Source organism: Amphiura filiformis, chromosome 19, assembly GCF_039555335.1.
Source record: "Amphiura filiformis chromosome 19, Afil_fr2py, whole genome shotgun sequence".
Taxonomy (NCBI): Eukaryota; Metazoa; Echinodermata; class Ophiuroidea; order Amphilepidida; family Amphiuridae; genus Amphiura; species Amphiura filiformis.
Genome location: NC_092646.1, coordinates 11,156,823 through 11,179,985, shown reverse-complemented (window position 1 = coordinate 11,179,985; position 23,163 = coordinate 11,156,823). Strand labels below are relative to the sequence as shown.

Sequence of the window (23,163 nt, the reverse complement as noted above, 5' to 3'; positions counted from 1 at the left end):
TTAATATTTAAAGTAGCTCTAAATGTAGTGAATAATGTTAAAAGAAAGACCAACTAAATTCTAATTAAAGGATTTTTTTTAATTCCAACATTATTTGCGCTGGTTAGGGATGCTTGACACAAGACTGAAAACAACAGTTTCTGAGAAAAGAAAACTGGCAAGAAAATGTCATCAATTCGGATAAAGAAAGAAAGAAGAAGCCCGGAACGACACAGACGAAGATCAAGAAGTCGTTCTAGATCCAGGTCTCGAGAAAGAATCAGGATTAAAAAGGAGGTAAACTTAAAATTAATAAGCTTACAAAATAATATTTCAACACCACTCGTTTCCCGTTTGGTACTGCCAAATTCGGCAGTCATGACATTTATAAAAATGATGGTTTGTAACTAGTACAAGGAACTTATACGATGTCCTCATTCACAAACTGATACTATCTGTCCATCGTATAAGATTATTGCCGCACGGCAACTGGTTGAAGGAATATTACACAGTCAAGAATAGGCTCCATCATTTTTCCTCCCAGTCTCCCAAAACATCAAAAGCGTTGCACTTTTACTTACTTAAGACTGTCCTTTTTCATATAACGCAGACAAAGTAGGGCCAAGCTAAATAGAAATGGTCAAATTTTGGCAAAATATCTCTCTGTGTAATCCTATATGTAAGTCCATTCATCGAATTATGGAAATTGACCTCAATCAATGACGTCATGGACGTAGATGACCTGAATTCAGAAATATTGGGTTTTTGTACGTACAAAATATAATCTAAAATGTTTTACAATAATAAAACAAATGTAAAAAATATTAGCATTGTATAAATTAATTATTTAGTATTTTTAATGATCAACATTATGACAATATTAAGAAAATTAATAATAATTGTACGTCAATTTTTCCGATATATGTCAGAGGTCAAAGTGTCCCAAAACTGCTCTCAAAAACGGAAGTTAGAATGGCGATTGGTCTAGTGCCGTAGAGTCATATGGGCACATATTTTTCACTGAAATTTCTCCGTAATGAGAATTTGCTATATTTTGTGAAGTAGCAGGATATATTAATGACTTTCTCTGGAACACCTGTGGACTGTATGTGAGTATGAAAAAACATCAACCGCCTGAAATACACTATTTCAGTAAACTTAATGGCGAGCGGTCCGAATTTTGAGCCATACAAGTTTACGTGGTGAATTAGTTTGTAACAGTCAACGACTCATCTTTTACTTTTATACTAAAAGGCCCCACTTGCACTTTCAGTCGGGGTTAACTTACGTGGCTGTGCACTGTGCCTGTGTCTGTGAGCCTGTATACACTAGACATTGTTTCTTTCGTGAAATTGAGCTTTTTTTGAAATGTATTTACTTTGTTATGTTTTTTATAATTACCAGGAAAGAAAATCCAGATTTGTTAACTCTTAACTGCTCTATTTTATGTATTTTATTTCACTATTTCACTCGTTGACGTTGTTGACCATCGGGGTACATGCGCGCAACAACGCATCACGTTTTGTAGTCGCGCAATTTGTTAACGCACAGACACGGCTACGCATACGCAACGCTTATCTGCATGCGCGGTGCATCTTATGGAAGCACCACGGAAGCACTGATTTCACAAAAACCTAATGGTTCTTGGTTCTTGGTTCTTGGTTGTGTAATCCTTAAAAGCTGATCTCAGCTATACTAGGATGAAAAGTAGGCCTACATCAGACGTCTACAGCCCGTGGATGTACAAAAAATTAACATAGGGTGCGAAGCAAATCCAAATAAGCCAACGAAAAACGAAAAATGGCTCTGTTTTAACTGATAAAATGTAAAAAGTTCTTTCCCCCGATTTAAACATCAAGATATGAAAAGATTTCACCCAAACTACTCAAGGGGCTGTGGATTTACCCGATGTTCACGTAATGTAAAAAAAAAGGGTGATGTTTCAAAAACCTTAGGGTACCAGCTGAATTTAAGCAACTAAAATCCTCCTGAGCATTTTGACACATTTAAAAAAAAAATTGGTTGAAAAATGAGACAGTGCCGGCCAAAAAACTACGCATAAGAGGGATTTCTTGGGACCCCCCCCCTATTTTTCACTATTTTGACAATTATGGGCATTTTTGTGGCTGTTTGATGGATTCTATTGATTATTTACATGATTTGGAGTCCCCTGGATATATTTATATGCAAGTTCTACCCAAATCATACATGTTTTGATGCAAGTTTAAGAGCCAATTTAGGATGTGAGGGCGCTGTTCAGCCTAATAGCTGTTACGTATCTCCCTACTAAAATTTTATCATTTCTTTATCATCAAAGTTACTAATAAATAACAGCAGCATGTGTCCAAATTTGAACTCTCAACCTTATTTCACTTGTGCGTGGTACCCATTTGAAAATGTGTAGAGACGCTTCCATTGACTTACATGTGATACAAAGTTTGTTGACCCCTGTATCAGGTGGTATACGCCGTGCATTCTCTAAATTCAGTAAATTTCCATCGTCAACCGTATAATTGAATGGGATTATTTTGAAATTTTAAAACGCTTGAAATATCACAAACAAATACATGTAGGCCTGTATTAATAAATAATATAAATAGTACAAGCTAATTTACCGTTGTGTAGATATTAACCTCTGATTGTTTTTCTAAGCAAATGGATTTTTTTAGCAATGTTTTCAACTGAATAGGTGGTTTAAAAATAGTTGCATCTTTATAGGTGATTATTAGCTGAAACTACAACCAGAATAACAAGTGAAACAGCAAGTTTAGGGTTAGGGGTGGGGTAGGGCAGTCTTGTTATAAGACTAGTAAAGTTGCACCCTATTTCAATTTGGCAATCGCTCCAATGATGCACATGTGATACAGCCTATTACAGTCACGCAATGTACAATACATAGAATATAATTGATTAAAAAATTAATTGAAATTGATTGTTTTCTAATATTGCCCAAGCCTACAAAAATGTATATCAAAGTGTCCAGGTTTTTTTGGGTGCCATATTTTCAGAATACTTTCTTTTATTTTTCATACAGAAACCAGAAGACTCGCACCGCAATGGAGACCACGGTAAGAGAGAGAGGCGTGACCATAGGAATCACCGAAGAGATGACGTGGGACAAAGTCGGGAAAGACATGGATCAAGAAATGATGACCACCAAAGAGTTAAACAAGAGAGAGTCAAACAAGAAAGAGAATACAATGATGAAGCAAGGAGAAGAGATCGCAAACACCGTCCTCAAAACCCGTTCACAAACTCCGACCAGGACCGGCAAGACTGGGGCAGACAAAACGATGGCGGTGGTTCGCAAGATTCAGAGGAGGAAAACCCCAATCCGGCACCAAAAGACCAGCCAAATTTTGGAGTATCTGGAAAACTGGCAGAAGACACTAACACTTTTCGCGGTGTGGTGATTAAGTACAATGAACCACCAGAAGCGCGCATTCCGAAACGTAGATGGCGCTTTTACGTATTTAAGGGCGAAGAGACACTACCGGTGCTTCACCTGCACAGACAGAGTGCGTATTTATTAGGTCGGGATCGTAAAATCGCAGATATGCCGATCGATCATCCGTCTTGTTCCAAGCAACATGCGGTATTTCAATACCGACTTGTAGACTATCAAAAAGAGGATGGCACAATAGGGAGGAGAATCAGGCCATACATCATCGACTTGGAATCGGCTAATGGCACCTTCCTGAACAATAAGAAAATTGACCCAAAGCGCTACTACGAGCTGCAAGAGAAAGACGTTATCAAATTTGGTTTTAGTACTAGGGAATATGTGTTATTACATGCAAACTCTAAAGATACAGATGATGACATGGATTAATAACCCCCTGATCTAACATTGCCTCTGATTTGTCAAATACATGTTATTTTCACTTTAATCACCAATCAGAATGGAGCTTTGCAAATAATTCACCCCAATTTTTTTGTGTGGTGAAATTATTCTAATAATGTTGCTGATTGGGCCATTTGATAATGAAAACTTCTTTTTGGCCAATCGGCAGGTACATTGTAGTTCTCATGGAAGAAATACAGGGCAATTTCCTTTACACCTGAGACACTGGCCAGTAAAAAAAATGACAGGTGACAGTTTTGACTGGGGACGATATATAGAGTCCACAACTTATAAGTGTCCCCCTAAATACTTCCTAAAATAAATCGAAAAATATTTGACAAAATGCAAATGTGTAGAAAGGTATGGGTAGCCGTATTTGTTTTACACATATGGACCAAATTATAGCGTCACACATCATTACGTTCAGCCACAATGGTTTATTATGTACAAGTTGCATCTGACTCCATACATGTAGGAGTCAGCTCTCAAACAATACAGTAGGCCAGGTCTATCCATGTGTGTGTTAAAGAAAACCCGGCTGCTATGGACTCAGGTGCAACTTTTAAAACAGCCTCTTTTCTTAACCATTGTGACTGAACACAATGATGTGTGACGCTATAAGTTGATCCACATGTGTAAAACAAATAGAGCTATACATATCATTTTACATTTCATAAAACATTTTTTGACTTATTCTAAAAAGTATTAGGGGGAACTTATAAGTTGTGGACCGTATTATGTGACATAATCTGCTCCATGAGGGCCAAAGGAGGCATTTTTGATAATTGAGTTGATAATATCATATATGTGACCATCCACCACGAAGTGGTAGTAAAGTCGGCTCTAGATCATTTTCTGTTTATTGCAGATGTTGAAAGAATGCACTTTTCGCTTTAAAATGACACCTCAACCAGCTTCATTGGACATCTAGAAGTGAAGTTATGGTTCATCAAAGGTCAAATTCCTAATATATTTTACATAGAAATCCATAAACTGTTTTTGACTGTATCTCAAAATGGAAAATGCCGACTTTACGACCAGTTTGTGGTGGATGGGCACATATACTGAAAACACCAAAGGTCTAGCATACTTGGTTCTAAAGTTCTGAAGTTTTGTGATGTCTATTTTGTTATGTATTTTCTTTGGCATTTTTACTCTATATTTTTGCCTCTTATCTCAATTTCAAATTTGCCACCTTGGCATTAATTTTGGTCCCATGGACCAGATTATGTCACATATTATATTGGGGAACAGATACATGTACTGTAACACCCTTTATTTAGGGTTTTCTCAAAAGCATATTGTTGAAGGGCTATTTAATTTTTTTCATACCCTTGCAATTGTGAATTTTTCCTCTGAAGGGGTAGGCTATAATACATTTTCCAGGGGGCAACTTTTTATTTTTACAATGCAAGTCACAATTTCACTGAATTGTTGACCCGAATTTTTATTTGCCAAGACGCTCAAGAATCTAAAAGGGGGGGGCTTGATTATTTTCTTCTACAATTTTTTAATTAATAGATGCTATTAATTTTACTACTGACTCATATACCACCCGCACTAACTACGGCCCAATTATTTATTTTCATAATAACAAGGGTAAATATCTTTGTCTATTTCAAATCATGGAATATGAACACGTACGTTTTCAAAAAAATTATGTGTTGCTGTTTTAAATTTGGATTTTTAAGGGATACGCGAAGTGTGTGAAGGTGTGTATGCCCTATTTGTGCATTAAAGTAAGCCCTGGTGCACACAGGCTGCAATTGGAATTACATGTAGTATATTTTGTATTTTGCACCTTTGGTGTTTACCATGTAAATTCTTTGAAAAAAAATCAAAACACTGTAGTGTAAACTGTTAAACTATATTAAATGCTCAAATGATGATGTAAAAATAGTGTTTGGCTATTTAAAAATAGTGTATGTGATTTTCAAACTAGTATAGTATCGAGTGCCTCATTGTCTTGAACCTTTGGCTGAAGTATACAATACTGTCCAACCCAATGAGGATGACAATAGAGCACAGATTGGGCTATTCCAGTTGAAAACCATCAACCCCTTTATGAAATACATGACCTTGATATCTCCTGCAGGGGGTGTAGATCTCAAATGGAGTCGCCCATTCAGGCAACCTCATTTGATTCACACTCCCTGATTAAAACCCACATTGAGAATCATTGTTTCCCAGGAAAACAGGAAACAGCAGGCCAGACTGTAAGATGAGTAGGTTTATTTTACCCGAGGGTGGCCAGGGGTAGCGCTAGAACTAAACACTCCTGTGTCCGCATGGACCCCCGAACTTGCAGAAAATTAAAAAGTAGGGGGTCCGGAGTAGAGTTTGATGAGTCCGAGTTGCACAAATGCAGCATAGTATGTCTGCAATAGTGCTACTGCTAGGTTGAAAAACTGGGGGTCTGCAGGGACCCCTGAACTTGCAGAAAATTTAAAAACAAGGGGTCCAAACTCTATTTTGGTGGGTCCGGGACCCCAAAAAGCATCCTAGCGCTACCCTAGAGGGTGGCTCATAATTATCTTACCCAGGGGTGTATGGATTTCAATTGGAATAGCCCATTCTTGAAGGGGCATTCCCACTATAGCATTAATCACCTTGATGTGGCAGTGACATCATCCCATTGAGGCAGCGCTTTAAGCAATCGCTAGCAATTTGAACCTGCGCTCAATACACACCAGGCCCGTAACCAGGAGGGACTGATTTTGAAAAAGTGGACCTTTTTTCAAATTTGGACCCTTTTGGACTGGGGGCGGATTTTGAAAAAGTGGACTTTTTTCCCAAAATTTGGATCTTTTTTGACCAAAAAGGCTTAAAATAAACCCAAATTTTTTTGCTTGCTACACTCGCAAATGGGTCATAAAAAGGAGACTTTTTGGCCCTTTGGCTATTTGGGGGTCGTTCGGCCCGGCCCCCCTGGTTACGGGCCCGATGCACACTGAACAGAATTTATGGATAAATTTCAACCTTGACTGATTCCCCAAGGAACTTGCACAAAAACTAGGATGGCATGTTAGGTCGTATGCACAAAAAGACCTGGTCTAACTATGGAGATTAGTCATATGGAGAATGAACCTCCCTTATGCTATGTTAATATTGGAGGGTCTTTTGGAGAATTGCAGAGTTAAGAAACAGGTCTTTGCAAGAGCATACCCCTATCATTTTGTGTCGAGTCCAACCCCCTCAAACTTTGACTGACCCCCTCCCTGGGTACCCGCTCTATTACTGAAAGAATCACAAATGCCTAATAGTTTGTATGAAAACATGACAAAATTATTTTAATCAGAATTTATAAAACCTTGTAGTTGTACCTTCATAAAGGTGCAAAAACTGTCCAATGCAAAAATTTACATGTACACTGTACAATAATAAATTAGTTTTTAAACATGGTTGCATGATTGATAATTCTATTACCCCCACGACCCATTATTCAAAATCGCGCACTGTGATTTGTTGAAACGCGTCACGTGACAGACCATTAATTAGCGATAAAGTGTCAAGGGCAACAAACTTTATGTTCTTTTATCATCACAGCGCACAGCAGAGCGGACAACACACCTGCTTATGTAGGGGAGAATGGAATGTCAGGGGTGTGTTATTGTATGTGCATACCTGCTTAGAGGGAGAATGGAATGTTAGGTTGTGTTATTGGAATGTGCATACGCTTTGGCTACGCTGTGATGCGCTCCACCTTGAGGTAAACAACTTGAAATATTTGGGCAAAAAATTTGATATTTTCTCTTTAAATCACACTATTTTTTTTTTTTTTTATATAAATAAAGGGTGCAGCATTATCCTTTACATTTAAATAATGTGTCCTCGGCAGTAAAACGTTTAAATAATGGGTTCGGCTGCGCCTCACCCATTATTTACGTTTTACTGCCTCGACACATTATTTTCGTAAAGGATCATGCATTACCCTTTATTTCTTAAACTTAAGGTGGTACTGTACCCCTTGATAAATTTGTGACTATTTTTGCATTTTTCTCAAAAAATAATAACACACTGGTAACAAAAGTTATAAATGTATATTATAGGGCAAGGAATTAAGGAGTTACTACATTGGAATTTCCAGGCGGCGGATGACATGATCGAGCCGGCAACTCGTGAAACCGCCCGGCCGTATGGCATTTTCCATGTACTCGGTTAGTTTTGTGGGGTTTATTATCGAACCCCAACGGTTTTAGCTTGTAATTATATTATTTATCAACATAGGCCTATTTGTTTGTGATATTTCAAGCGTTTTAAAATTTCAAAATAATCCCATTCAATTACACGGTTGACGATGAAAATTTACTGAATTTAGGGACTGCACGTCATACACCACCTGGGAATTTCAGTGACTCAAGACAAGCGGTACATTATTTATGATAAGAAAAGAGGTACCGCTAGAATGTACCTCATTTAAACACATATAATGAACCACTTGTCTTGAATCACTGAAATTTCAGTAAAGGAATAGGATTCCTTGCCCCTTTAATATACGAGGATCAAAAAGGTTATTTAGCCAAGAAAATGTTTTTTTAGACCCTTAAGCTAAAGGAACCCTTAATAAAGAACCCTTCCAGGTTTTTTTTATAGAATAGAAAAAAGACTGTTTAGCCAAGGAAATGGTTTTGTAGAACCCAAAATGGTTCACACAGCTTTTCACAACTTTGCGATGAGTTTTTGAATTAATCCCAGAGGCCTATTTAAATTTTTAAGAATTTTTATAGAACTTCTAAAGGTTATAGAACCTTAGCACTACAATACGGTGCTAGTGCTACCATATACGGGACAAAAAAGGTGCTATGTTGCATCTTTTTTTTCCTAAGAGACTAAGAGTAACCTATGAACTGGACTGGAATACTATACACCGTGGTTTAATTGACAAGACTCGTACGTTGGCACCATGTATTTGATGTAGTTGAAAGCGCCTTCGCCGCCATACTTCTCCATCAGATTCAAGGTCTGCTCAATCAGATCGCCGATATTCTCTTGCCGTCTTTGACTATATTCAATTCCATCACCAGAATTAACTAGAGATAATAAATCCGAAAGAATTTTTTGTATCATTGGCTTTGCATCATTAGATTTATAAAGTTTACTTTGAGGGCTGTTAAATATCCAAAAAAAATTTAAATATCAAATTTTCTGTAAATTTGTATTATATATTGCTAATTAAAAAAAAAAATCAAAATTATTTGATATCATCAGGACATTCCATGTATTCAGAATCCAATTTGATATGTCTGGTGTACTCTTAGCTCCCACAAAATACTGTGCAAATGTTAATATCCGATTCCTTAATGCAAACTCCGTCCGAACACACTTGCTCAACACATTTGTTAGACTCAGAATTTGCCCTGGGATTTGGCAGATTACATATAGCTTGCCTCTGCATTTTTATAGCAGAAGTGAATTTGACAAAACTTCTGCACATAATGCAGTATGCATAAACCAATCTTTTAAAATTTAGTGTTTTGCTCATCCAGAGGATTGAAAGAATCATCAGAATTCAGGTTTTGGCACCTTTGTTTGTGTCATCATTATATGTGCTAATATAGCCTGCCAGTGTTAAACCTGAAAGCTTTGTATTAAAGATTTTACATGAATCTGTGAATTAGCTACATGTATTGCAATGGGGCTTCAATTATTATCAAAATTGTTTTCCTGCTTTTGCTTGTTTGTTTGTTGTTGGGTTGTTTTTTTTGTTTTTTTTGCCAAATTTTTCATTTTAGAAATACCTACCGTATTGTTCCTAATAGTGCTCAGTCTATTAACCCCCCTCCCTCTTTTTTTGCAAATATACATGAAAAAAATGTTAGATAATCCTTAGGTCTCACTGAATATTATAAGAAATGCATTGCTCATGATGATAAGCCATTCCTCCTGCAAACAGACGGTTCTAAAACTGGCATGGGTGTTGTTATTTTGGTAATTTAATGTAAAAACGTACACAAAAACTTGATCTCTAATAAATGCCCACCCTTCATGAAATCTCACGACCCATGGGTGCTTATTAGGAACAATACGGTAATGAGTATTATTCTAGTGACTTAAATTTTCAGTTATTTAAACACAATTGTTTTACACTTTTGCTGGAATCACTGAATGGGACTTCAATATTATGGAGCCATTTTCTCCCATTTACTGTAAAAGTAGAAATTTTCGCGAGGTTTTTATTGTCGCGAATTTCGCGAGTGGACATTCAATTCAAGAAACAATTCAAGAAACATTTATTTCACAATTTCAAAAACTGAGTGAACTCGCACATAGACATAAAATCGCGAAAATAAAAACTCGCGAAAATAAACTTTTGCATTAGGTTTCTATTGTATCAATATCAAAATCGCGAAATTTAATTCTCGTGCAATTGACAAAATCTTCATAATCGCGAAAATATCTTCTCGCGAAAATATTGACTTTTACAGTATATCCCTTGTTAATTACTCACTGTTTCTGGTACAGAATATGTTGAGTATTGGCAGTATGTGTCTGTAGTATGGTACTAAGGCTTCGCCCACAAGGTCTGTTGATTTCACTAACCATTGCAAAACCTTCACTGTCCTGCAAACAATCTGGTGGTTTCTGGTGTTCAGTGCCTCTATAGGAAGTATATAAAATTTGTCGTTGTGCAGGTAAAACCTCCTATGTGCTTGTGGCCCCAGAATATGTTTAAAAAAACTTCCAACAGGTTACATAAGAGGTTTTGCTCTCAATATGTTCAGGGGCAAATGACACATAAGAGGTTTTTCTTGCCCAACGACAAATCAAAATCAGTCCATTATAATTTGGTTCACCTCAAGTTTGGTATGGACGTACGTGCGTACTTCGCTTGCCGCAGTATCAAATCGCATGCGTAGAGTTGAACGCGCTGAGTGAACACGCACTTCGCACATGGGCAACCGCGAAAAAGCATTGACGTCTCTACCAAACTTGAGGTGAACCAGTTTATAGTGTGAAGGGTCATTAGTCCGAAAAGAGTTAGGGTATTTTAGGTTAGGATTATGGTTATAGATATAAGATAAGGGTTATAGGGACAATCAGGGTTAGTTTAGGTATAGACCATCTTATTAGATGATCTATGGTTTAGGGGAAGTGTTGGGATTAAAGTCATTGTAGTGTTTTGGGTTGGTGTTAGGATTAGGGTGAAGTTCAGGGGCAAGGGTTACAGTTTGTTTTCAAGCTAATGACCCATCAAAGGGTTATAGGGCAAGAAGGTGTTAAATCAGCCAAAATCTATGGACCCTTAGCCTTTCAACAAGGCTTTGCCTGGAGCCCTGTAGTGGGAGCGCCATGATCTTCGCGCTCGCTGTTGCGCCTTTGTCGGTCCGCTCACAGCTTCACCGCTCGACCCCCTCAGTATGGATCGCAAGGTCTTTGACAAAGACCAATGGACCCTCATCAATGTTTACAGGCCTGAACTCAAATTGAGCAATTTAAATGTTATACTGGTCCACAATTTGTGACACTTTGTAAGATCCCAGCAAACACAAAACGTTTTCGACATCATTCGCAAAAGGTTATAAAACGTTGTCAGAAAACGTTTAAATGTCGGGTTATATAAAGGGTATATTAAGGGTATAAAACGTTTTCATAACAATAAAAATCATTTTCTGATAATCTACTGCTCAGCAAACAAAAATGTTTTACAGAAAACGTTTAAATGTCGGGTTATATAAAGGGTATAAAAACGTTTTAATAACATTCCAAAAACATTTTTGAAAACTTGATACAAAACATTCTAAACAGAATGTTATTTTGGGGTTGAAAACATATTTTGCGAAAAATGTTTGCCCAAAATATTTGCAATAACGTTTTCGTTTTCATGACCTTTATATAACTCGACATTTAAATGTTATTAAAACGTTTTGAAAAAAACATTTTAAGAACATTTCTGTGTTTGCTGGGTTCAAATATTTTAACATAATGTTATTTAAGTATTGACAAAATATTTGGCAAAAATGTTTGAAAAAATAGTTTACAATAACATTTTGAAAATATGTTTAAAATATTGTTGTAGTGTGTTTTCATACAAAACGTTTTAAAACGTTTTCATGACCTTTATATAACCCGACATTTTAATGTTATTAAAACGTTATTATGTAAACCAAAAGCCAAAATATAACTTATTAAAAACGTTTTTAAAACGTTTTTGTGTTTGCTGGGATGTCAGATTCTCAAATGGTAATGCAATGGATTAATCTTCTGATGTCATTATTGCATGATGGATGCGGGCAAGTAATGACATGTGTGTAACATGTACGGTGGCAAATGGGTTAGGATAATATGCAATTCGACAAACGACCACCCTCATGAGTCTGCCGTTTGGTGATAACATTTGCGGCCCCTCGGTGTAGCGTAGATCGTCACGCCCGCAATGATTTTCACAGGCATTTGCAGACCTTGAGGGCCTCCTTATTTCCAAGCACTGATGTGGACCCAACTACAATTTTTTTTTTTTCTGGGAACTTACACTGCTGTTTGGAATATTATCTGTGAGCGCAAAGCACAACCCTTAGCAGCGGGTGGGTGGTGGGCAGCACCCCTAGAAGCTCATGGGTTTGATGCAGTGATGCTTTTTATGGGCAAAAATCACAGCATGCTGACTTTTTGCATATTTAGCTTCTGTACATTTTAAGAGTGATTCTGTTCCCAGAAAATTTTCAGAGCCGTATAAAAATGGGACGATCTTTAAGATATTGTGTCTTCATTTTTTTCTGCAAATTTTCCAGTTAGCACTGCAAATAAATTAGTTGAGAAGGCCTGGGCTAGAAGTAAGCTGCATAGGGCAAGTTTGGGGCCCCAAATTTTGGGGGCCCAATGGTAAATCCGGCCCTGCTGGGAACCCTGATACCAGGATACTGTGTATTTTGCAGCCCTGCCCAACTACTTGACTTGAAGAGCTGCGATACGCACCTTTTATAGGAATGATTAGTTGAGGAATAACCGGCAATATCTTAGCTCCTCCGTGTTGCAGCATGTCGCGCACTCCCTGGTAGGCGAAGAAGTCATATGGGTTTTCAGTTTCCTTGAGACCGTCAAAGAATAGAGGCAGGTAATGATGGTAGTCCAAACGTTCTATTTCAACCTATGAGGAATAGATAATGTAATGGATCGAATGAAATGTTCAACTTACAGCCATTATGTACGATTTCCTTTAAATTCTAAATTTGTCATTCTATATATAATGCTATTAAAATGTTATTAAAATGTTTTAGGGATGAAATCAAAACTCGACCGGCGGAAAACCACTGGTTCCATCCGGTTGCTTTTGTTCTAAACAATGGCAATTGGACGGATGCGCCGGTCAACCCCCGGTCGAGTTTTGATTTCATCCCTTATACCCTTTGTATAGCCGGCTTTTTAAACGTTTTCTATAAAACATTAATTGTGATTGCTGGGTTTCTACCGGTGAACGCACACAACTTCTACAAACTATCTAGTAGTGATGCATATACTTCGCGCGTCAACTTTCGTCTGTTGATAGCTCACTACCGTAAAATGGGGTAACTTCGGTCAGCGGGGTAACTTTGGTCGGTCAAATATATTTTTTTAAATGGTCATATTTTCGTACAGCAATATTGTTTTTAGTCATATTTGGTGTCAATTTGTTAAGAAATATGTTTGGAAGAAATAATAGTCGCTTATTGTGTAATTTCCTTGAATTTTACGAAAAAAGCGGGATTTTTGACCAAAAATCTGCATTTTTTTACATTTTTTTCAGAAAAATAAAAATCGATATTTGTGAGCAAGGATGTGTGTTTGATTAATTTTGCAAGGTGTCAAATGTCACAAAAAACAACAACTTGCCCATATTCAGCGAAGATCAATTTTTTTGATTTTTTTTTCCTTCATGGAATGTAATACTGTGACCAAAGTTGCCCCAAAGGCGGGGTAACTTTGGTCAGGTCATTTTGAACCCCTAGGGCACCCTTACAAAATTATTAAAAAATTTTTCAACTTCAAGGTGTAGAAGGGAACCCTAATGTCACAAAAAAGAGTTAATTAGAAATATAATTGGTTTTGTTTGGAAGCAGTGGTTTAAAAACTCTGAAAAGTGCCCAAAGTTACCCCATTTTACGGTACTACTTCAGCTAACTGATACTAGTAGATAGTTGATAGAGCACGACTTCGTGCTGATAGTACACGACTTATTTATTGCTGATAGCTTATTTCAACTATCTACTGCTGATGAACTAAGTATGATCAGCAGTGGATTTTGCTGAAGTAGTACGGTAAAACCTCGCCTACAAACATAGTGTTTTTGATGAAAGCTAATTTAAAAGGGCATTTCGTGATCCACTGCATCATCCCCCACTTTTCTCAAAAAAAGTTGAGATTTTTATATCATTGGAAACCTCTGGCTACATAATGTTTATGTACAAAAAAATTCGTTTAGCAAAGATATCGTGAAATTAGAATTTCGTTCTGGTATACCAGAACGAAATTACAACACATTGTCTATGGCTCAGTGTAATACACATGATCATACATAACTCACAAACGTAAAATCGGAATCAACTGAAATTTTGGGAATAAGCTTTTTTCGTGGATATCTACTGTAAAATGTCATAAAAAGAGGATGTTAGGGTCACGAAAATACTCCTTTAATCTGAAGCAGCCATAAATATGCCAATACAATATATTGACCATTCAATAATACTTGTTTGTATATAATTGCATCGGTAATTTATTTGCTAAAACTCCATAATGTTATAATTGTGTGGATGGATGGCACCTGCATTGATTTAGCTTTCACCAAAAACACTCTATGTGCTTGTAGACGAGGTTTTATGTTATTCTATCAGCAATATATAGTTGAAGTAGTGTGCTATTAGCAGTAGATAGCTGATGAAGTGAGTGAGCTATATATCAACAAAAGAATGATAGACGTTATCAGCACTTGATGAAGTAGTAAGCTATCAGCAGTAGATAGTTGATGAAGTCGTGAGTTATCAGCAGTAGATAGTTGATGAAGTCGTGAACTATCAGCAGTAGATAGTTGATGAAGTCGTGAGCTATCAGCAGTAGATAGTTGATGAAGTAGTGAGCTATCAGTAGTAGATAGTTGATGAAGTGAGCTATCAGCAGTAGATAGTTGAAGTAGTAAGCTGTCAGCAGAGGATGCTTAATGAAGTCGTGTGCTATCAGCAGTAGATAGTTGATGAAGTCATGTGGTTTCATCATTAGGCCTAGATAGTTGATGAAGTTGTGTGCTATCAGCGGTATATAGTTGATGAAGTCATGTGCTATCAGCAGTAGACAGTTGATGAAGTCGTGTGCTATCAGCAATAGATAGTTGATGAAGTCGTGTGCTATAAGCAGTAGATAGTTGATGAAGTCGTGTGCTATCAGCAGTAGATAGTTGATGAGAAGTCGTGTGCTATAAGCAGTAAATAGTTGATGAAGTCGTGTGCTATCAGCAGTAGATAGTTGATGAAGTCGTGTGCTATCAGCAGTAGATAGTTGATGAAGTCGTGTGCTATCAGCAGTAGATAGTTGATGAAGTCGTGTGCTATCAGCAATAGATAGTTGATGGAGTCGTGTGCTATCAGCAGTAGATGGTTGGTGAGAGGTTGTGTGCTAGAAGCAGTAGATAGTTGATGAAGTCGTGTGGTGTCAGCACTGGGCCTATGTAGTTGATGACGTCGTGTGCTATCAGCGGTATATAGTTGATGAAGTCGTGTGGTGTCAGCATTAGGCCTAGATAGTTGATGAAGTTGTGTGCTATCAGCGGTATATAGTTAGTTGATGAAATCATGTGCTATTAGCAGTAGACAGTTGATGAAGTCGTGTGCTATCAGCAATAGATAGTTGATGTGCTATCAGCAGTAGATAGTTGATGAAGTCTTGTGCTATCAGCAGTAGATAGTTGATGAAGTCTTGTGCTATCAGCAGTAGATAGTTGATGAAGTATTGTGCTATCAGCAGTATAGTTGATGAAGTCATGTGCTATCAGCAGTAGACAGTTGATGAAGTCGTGAGTTATCAGCAGTAGATAGTTGATGAAGTCTTGTGCTATCAGCAGTAGATAGTTGATGAAGTCTTGTGCTATCAGCAGTAGATAGTTGATGAAGTATTGTGCTATCAGCAGTATAGTTGATGAAGTCATGTGCTATCAGCAGTAGACAGTTGATGAAGTCGTGAGTTATCAGCAGTAGATAGTTGATGAAGTCTTGTGCTATCAGCAGTAGATAGTTGATGAAGTCTTGTGCTATCAGCAGTAGATAGTTGATGAAGTATTGTGCTATCAGCAGTATAGTTGATGAAGTCGTGTGCTATCTGCAGTAGATAGTTATTGAAGTCGTGTGCTATCAGCAATAGATAGTTGATGTGCTATCAGCAGTAGATAGTTGATGAAGTCTTGTGCTATCAGCAGTAGATAGTTGATGAAGTCTTGTGCTATCAGCAGTAGATAGTTGATGAAGTCGTGAGCTATCAGCAGTAGATAGTTGATGAAGTCGTGCGTGAGCTATCAGCAGTAGATAGTTGATGAAGTCGTGAGCTATCAGCAGTAGATAGTTGATGAAGTCGTGAGTTATCAGCAGTAGATAGTTGATGAAGTCGTGAGCTATCAGCAGTAGATAGTTGATGAAGTCGTGAGCTATCAGCAGTAGATAGTTGATGAAGTCGTGAGCTATCAGCAGTAGATAGTTGATGAAGTCGTGAGTTATCAGCAGTAGATAGTTGATGAAGTAGTGAGCTATCAGCAGTAGATAGTTGATGAAGTCGTGTGCTATCAGCAGTAGATAGTTGATGAGAAGTCGTGTGTTATCAGCAATAAATAGTTGATGAAGTCTTGTGCTATCAGCAGTAGATAGTTGATGAAGTCGTGTGCTATCAGCAGTAGATAGTTGATGAGAAGTCGTGTGTTATCAGCAATAAATAGTTGATGAAGTCTTGTGCTATCAGCAGTAGATAGTTGATGAAGTCGTGAGCTATCAGCAGTAGATAGTTGATGAAGTCGTGAGTTATCAGCAGTAGATAGTTGATGAAGTAGTGAGCTATCAGCAGTAGATAGTTGATGAAGTCGTGAGTTATCAGCAATAAATAGTTGATGAAGTCGTGTGCTATCAGCGGTATATAGTTGTTGAAAGTCTTTGAAGTGTGGTGTCAGCATTAGGCCTAGATAGTTGATGAAGTCATGTGCTATCAACAGTAGACAGTTGATGAAGTCGTGTGATATCAGCAGTAGATAGTTGAAGTCTTGTGCTATCAGCAGTAGATAGTTGATGAGGTCGTGTGCTATCAGCAGTAGATAGTTGATGAAGTCTTGTGCTATCAGCAGTAGATAGTTGATGAAGTTGTGTGCTATCAGCAGTAGAGTAGATAGTTGATGAAGTTGTGTGCTATCAGCAATAGATAGTTGATGAAGTCGCGTGCTATCAGCAGTAGATAGTTGATGAAGTCGTGTGCTATGAGCAGTAGATAGTTGATGAGAAGTCGTGTGCTGTAAGCAGTAAATAGTTGATGAAGTCTACTTTGTCAACTAGGCCTATCTACTGCTGATAGCACACTACTCTATCAACTCTCTATTGCTGATAACACACGACTTCATCAACTATAGTCCGTATACCTTCCTTGAGTCAGTAAAGTAAAATTTAATTTTGAGATTTTCTCAAAAACTGCTAATTTGGAATCTGATATGCTAGTTGGATTCCTTGCAACATTTCCTTTCTGAAAATGTATAGCTTTATATACTTATCATCATTACATTTAGAGATACAATAAACAAACAATATCTAAATTACTGACTCGAGGAAGGTATACAGATTATTATAATAGCACATGACTTCATCAACTATCTACTGCTGAATAATGCTGATATTTAGCATAAGACTTTGATCAATTATCTAATGCTGATAGCACACGACTTATCAACTCTCTGCTGCTGTTAAAACACGACTTCATCAACCATCTACTGCTGATAGCACACAGCTTCATCAACTATATCTACTGATAGTAGGCCTACAAGATTTCTTCGATTAGGCCTATTTAGGCCCTACTGCTGATATTACAAACTTCATCAACTATCTACTGCTGATAGTACACGACTTTATCAACTATCTTGAGTGCATGGGAATCAACCCTGGTTGGTTTAGATCATATTTGTCCAACAGGCAACAACTTGTCTCGGTTGATGGCATTTCATCGGATTTCATGAAAATTACCTGTGGGGTTCCACAAGGTAGTTTATTGGGTCCCCTGCTGTACCTTTGCTACAGCAATGACATGGTGTCCTCTGTGCGCAATAAACTATTACTATATGCCGATTTACAGTGTCATCTTAGTTTCGGACAAAGATGACACTGTCGTTTCTATGAACTCAACAAAGAACTTCAATCATGTAATCAGTGGCTAATCGACAATGAATTATCCCTGCATGTGGGTAAGACCGAGTGTATTTTATTTGGCTCTCATGTGAAATTAAAGAGAGTCACTGATTTTAACATCAATTATAACGGGCAAGTTATCTGCTCCCAAGATAGTATTAATTATCTTGGAATCACAATGGATCAAACACTCTCGGGTGACAACATGGTTGATGTTTTGTCAGGAAAGTCATTGGGCGTCTTAAGTTTCTTTATCATAGGCATTCAAACTATCTCAATCAAACCCTTCGCAAAAATGTGTGTGCTGCTCTCATACAGTGTCACCTTGATTACTGATGTTCAGCATGGTTTGTTGGTATCAGTACCAGAGCTAAACACAAATTACAGATCACCCAAAACAAAATAGTCCGCTTTATTCTAAATTTGTCTCCCAGGACCCACATTGATCAGTTGACTCGTAATTCCATTAAACTTCTAAATTCTCAGGACCGTGCTAAACAATTAAGGCTTAACCACGTATTCAACATTTTCAATGATATTGGTGCACCATACCTCAGAAACAACTTCATTAGAACCTCAAGTGCTCATACCCATCGTACCAGATCTAGTAATTTTAATTTCTTTGTGCCCAGAGTCAAAGGTATTGCCAACAAGTCCTTCTACTATAATGCCATCTTGGATTGGAATGACTTGCCGCCTCAAATTCAGTCCATAAGCAACAGGATGGCTTTCAAAAAGGCTGTCAAAAACACCTGGCTGATAGTGCTTTGAAGCAGGAATCTGCAGAATTTATACGTATGTAGGCTTATGTCCAAATGTCACTTTTTTTTCTATTTTCCTCCACGTCCACAGCCATTTTTTGTTTTGGGACCCCATTGGAAATAAGCCTGCATACGTAGCCAGGCTTTTATGGGCTATCCTTGCCTTGCAACTTTTGGTGTTGTGGCGTGTATGCCGTTCCAATCTGGGATGGCATTTTGTGGTTTTGTGCACATTTTATTATTGTTGTTAAATTTTGATGCTTTGTACTTGATGTCTTACCATTTTTCTGTATTTTTGTATATGTTGCAATGCTAAATAAAAACTAAACTAAACTAATCTTGGGGCCTACTGATGATATAAAATAGCACACGACTTCATCAACTATCTACTGCTGATAGCACACGACTTCATCAACTATCTACTGCTGATAGCACACGACTTCATCAACTATCTACTGCTGATAGCACACGACTTCATCAACTATCTACATCTGATAGCACACGACTTCATAGGGGGCTCCTATCTACTGCTGATTGATATACAACTTCGTCAATTGTCTGCTGCTGATAGCGACCTCAACTACTAGGCATATACTGGTGAGAGCCTCTATTCTGTTTGCCCAATTTACCACCCATTTATTAACCATCAATTTACTGAATTTACCCCGGCAATTTACCACCATTAAAATTATACCACCATCAGCGCTCAGCACCGCCACGAATTTACAATCAATGTTTGACAACCGACTAACCTTCCACGTGATTTTATCTCCTTTGCAATCATGATCCTTCATAATTGGGAAGTCACCTCTTTCATAAAGTTTTCGAAAAACGCTTCGGTTGACCGCGGGTTGAGTTCTGGCTGCTGTTGAAGCAGAATCGTAACGGCTTCGCGAAGGAGCACCTTTTCGCCGAGATATTGACAAATGCTCGGACATCCTTTAATCTTTCAGTTTTAAAATCTTTACAGAAGGTTGCAAACCGTTACGGTATGATAAAGGCTTGCATGCATGAAGTCGGAGGAAGAATTGTTGGTATCTGATGCCATGTATGAAACATGCGTGCAGGGAATAAAATACGCGCCAGTGCGTTTTTGATAGGCCTACCACGCGTAGACGCTGGAAGGCGTCTTACGCTAACGCTATAATACGCGTATACGCCACGCACGATACGAAAGATTTCTGGCGGCATAATTAATTGATTAGAGGATTTTGTTTGTTTGTTTTTTCATTTTTATTCATCTGTACTTTGGCCTGGTGGAAGGGGAAAACATGCAGGCATGCATGGTCCACCATGCACCAGACCCCATCTTAAGGTCAAAAAAAAGGTGTTTGCTTGTCCTCCTCCAGAGGCTATTTTAACGTGCCTCCTGGCACGTTCGTGCAGTGAGATTAAAAATCCGTGCAGTGAGAATTAAAATTCCGTGCTTAAAATATTTCTAGGATAGCCATTCAACTGATTCAAGTTTCAACAGGTCAAATGACCAGGAAATGAAGCTCTTCCACGAAGTAAGATCATGACAAATCCTATGCAAATGATATTTGGTAGTTTTCCTTTTTTATTCAACCGAAAATTCGTACAACGCCTCTGGTTTAGTCAAAATTTCACGGCCACGCCGAATCCGCTTCTCGCTGCATTTACTTTACGGAATGCTTCGGGAAGAGAGCAGGGTACAAGTTGCATCCTGGCTCAAAATAACAGTGTCAAGTCAGCAGTTACTGGCAAGGCCCCTTCCTATCTTGGCCTACGTGGCCCATGTGCTTTTCCTCCCATTAAAGTCGCCTGTAAATATGGTAAAGGATTACAATCCTTTCGCTGACATCTTTATAGCTCTCAACCACATAAAAAAATATGATGAAAATAACATTAGGTCCCACTCCCAGGGCCCTAGGTTATTTAGTAGGCCTATTTTGGGCCATTTTCTATGTAGGTTTCGACTCCGATGTGTAATAACATGAATTTTACAAGGGCCTCGAGATTAATACTTTCTTGGCATCAGGGAACAACATAAAGTTGACAACATAAAGTTGTCAATAGAGCTGACTCTGACCCCAGGACCGTTCAATATAGGCCTACATAGTTTTAAGGGAGGAATCTGAAATTTTAGGTGCCTTCGGGGGCGGGATATGAACCTTGAGATTTTAAATGTAAAAAAGAAGAAAACAAGGGGAATCCGAACATTTTGAATAGACGCGAGTGGTGGGGTGGAAGAACGCAAAATTTATTGTCGTTTTTTTTTTGGTCAAAAGTCCCACTCCCCCTTCTGGCAAAATACGATCATGGAAGTACTAGTACTTCCATGATACGATCCATAATAATCATTCGTACATTCATTGGGATACATGGGCCCACGAATTTAGAAAAGTTTCTTCTTGCTTAGGAGTAAGGTTTGTGAACTAAAATACTTGCATGAGCCCACCTCATGGGCACGGTGGTTCAGTGGATACGGCCTTGGACTCATAATCCGAGAGCTTGCTCGACGTGCGTGGGTTCGAATCCCCGTCCCGCCACCGTGTTGTGCCCTTGGGCAAGGCGCTTTGCCTCACCCCACCCAGGTGCAATGGGAAGCTGCTAGGGGTAGTCACAGTCGTTGTATTGATGAACCCGGTACCATTTGTATGCTGCAAACGTGGTTCCGACATATTCTAATGACGACGGAATAAATGTAAAGTGCTTTGAGGCCTTTTACGGCATATAAAAGCGCTATATAAATATCTACATTTTTTTTTGTATTACCTCGATAACCCCTTATAGTTAGCATTCGAATTTCCATATGACAGGGGGGAGGGACACACTTGCAGGCTATGTAAGTTTAGCTTTATAGAACAATTGGTTTAATTTTTTCTTCGTCTGATCCTCATTTACTGCGAAGGCAATTTTGAGGATAGCCAACAGGTTGTCTCAATGAACCAAATTAATGCAAATATTTTCCTTACATTCGTCATCTGTGCCGTGTGAATAAGCTTTGTATTGTCAGCTCTGCAGACTGACTTTTATTAGAGAAAAGTTTTTTGTACTTTTTTTTTACTTTTGCTCAGTTTTTAATTTATTAGTATCTATTTGACTTTAGTTTTTACTTTTCTGTGACAAAAGAGTCTGCCTTGCAAATTTTATAGCTGCATTATCATAATTATTCTGGAAATATCAAGTGAACAAGTTATGAAAGTATGCCGGGATTGTAACTATGATAGGCCCAACGGGATAATGAGAGCACCACTTGATCTACATTACAGCAGACAACGAGTTCTAACATGACAAAGGGACGGCATGGCAAATGGCTATTTTATAGCTGCAATTATGTTAATATTCCAGAAAATCAAGTGAACATGGTTATGAAAGTATGATAATGGGAGTATCACTTGTTCTAAATTTCAGCAGAAGACAAGGCGTTCTAAATTATGAGAAAGGGACGGCCTGGCAAATGGCTATTTTATAGCTGCAATTATTAAGTGAACATTGTTTAATATGATAAGTATGATAATGGGGGTATCACTTGATCTAAATTACTAAGGCAAATGGCTATATTATTGCTGCAATTATATTCCAGAAACATCAAGTAAACAAGTTATGAAAGTATTACTCCTCCGAGGGGGGGTCACTCCCATTGTGGCCTGTACACCATCCGCGATAATGAAAACGCGTAAAAAAGGGTAGTTTTTCGTGGGTAGGCACGATACGCGCGTATCGTGTTTAGAGTGTCAAAAACATGAAAAATTGGAAAAAAGGGTAGCAAAATTGCAATTGCTAATACGCGGAAATGAAATTTAGGGTATGAAATTCGATGCGAGGAATAAAATCCCTGTTTAGGGTATCGTTTTAGCCAAGGGTTAAATCCTTGTTTAGGTACTTTTCAAAAGTTGATTATCGCGGATGGTGTACAGGCCACAATGGGAGTGACCCCCGGATTACTCCTCTGCTCTAACAGAAGTTTAAACCTTCAATTAGTGTTCGTAATTAATTTACTAGAACTAAAATTGCTACCCTCCTCCAGGCTTATCAAACACGATGGCTTGTGCTTTATTCCGTATTCGTTTTCCTCTCTCTTGAATAATTTCTTATTAGGCCTAATGTCTTATTGGAGGGGGGGCTACTAAAGACCAATACCCAACGAACAAGTTAGGGACTGTGCAATAATTATGAGCCGGGCACCTTTGTTTCCAATGGACATTTTTATTGTGAAGTGTCATTGTACAAGGAATACATAGCCCCCGAATGAAAAGTATTTAATTAAATTTTTTTAAAGATATTT

The 23,163-nt window shown here is 38.0% G+C and overlaps 2 protein-coding genes across 2 annotated transcripts; one reads left to right on the top strand and one right to left on the bottom strand.

The window, feature by feature from the left end:
* The first annotated feature begins 123 nt into the window (after positions 1 to 123).
* LOC140140911 (smad nuclear-interacting protein 1-like) lies at positions 124 to 7,453 on the top strand. The gene is made up of 2 exons (XM_072162665.1): positions 124 to 276; positions 3,014 to 7,453. Exons 1-2 carry the CDS (start codon positions 166 to 168, stop codon positions 3,809 to 3,811), a joined length of 909 nt encoding a protein of 302 aa, XP_072018766.1. The 5' UTR covers positions 124 to 165; the 3' UTR covers positions 3,812 to 7,453.
* A 1,199-nt stretch (positions 7,454 to 8,652) lies between these two features.
* LOC140140263 (parkin coregulated gene protein-like) lies at positions 8,653 to 12,935 on the bottom strand. Its single transcript, XM_072162053.1, has 3 exons — positions 12,737 to 12,935; positions 10,272 to 10,421; positions 8,653 to 8,853 (listed from the first exon to the last, which is right to left on the bottom strand). The coding sequence occupies exons 1-3, from the start codon at positions 12,798 to 12,800 to the stop codon at positions 8,684 to 8,686; spliced, it is 384 nt and encodes a 127-aa protein (XP_072018154.1). The 5' UTR covers positions 12,801 to 12,935; the 3' UTR covers positions 8,653 to 8,683.
* Between the last annotated feature and the right edge of the window lie 10,228 nt (positions 12,936 to 23,163).

Coding starts and splice junctions, on each gene's coding strand:
- LOC140140911 (XM_072162665.1), top strand. CDS start 166: ATGTCATCAATTCGGATAAAGAAAGAAAGAAGAAGCCCGGAACGACAC. Junction 277..3,013: donor GAATCAGGATTAAAAAGGAG/GTAAACTTAAAA, acceptor TTTTTCATACAG/AAACCAGAAGACTCGCACCG.
- LOC140140263 (XM_072162053.1), bottom strand. CDS start 12,800: ATGCTGCAACACGGAGGAGCTAAGATATTGCCGGTTATTCCTCAACTA. Junction 10,422..12,736: donor ACTAATCATTCCTATAAAAG/GTGCGTATCGCA, acceptor TACTTCCTATAG/AGGCACTGAACACCAGAAAC. Junction 8,854..10,271: donor CATATTCTGTACCAGAAACA/GTGAGTAATTAA, acceptor TATTATCTCTAG/TTAATTCTGGTGATGGAATT.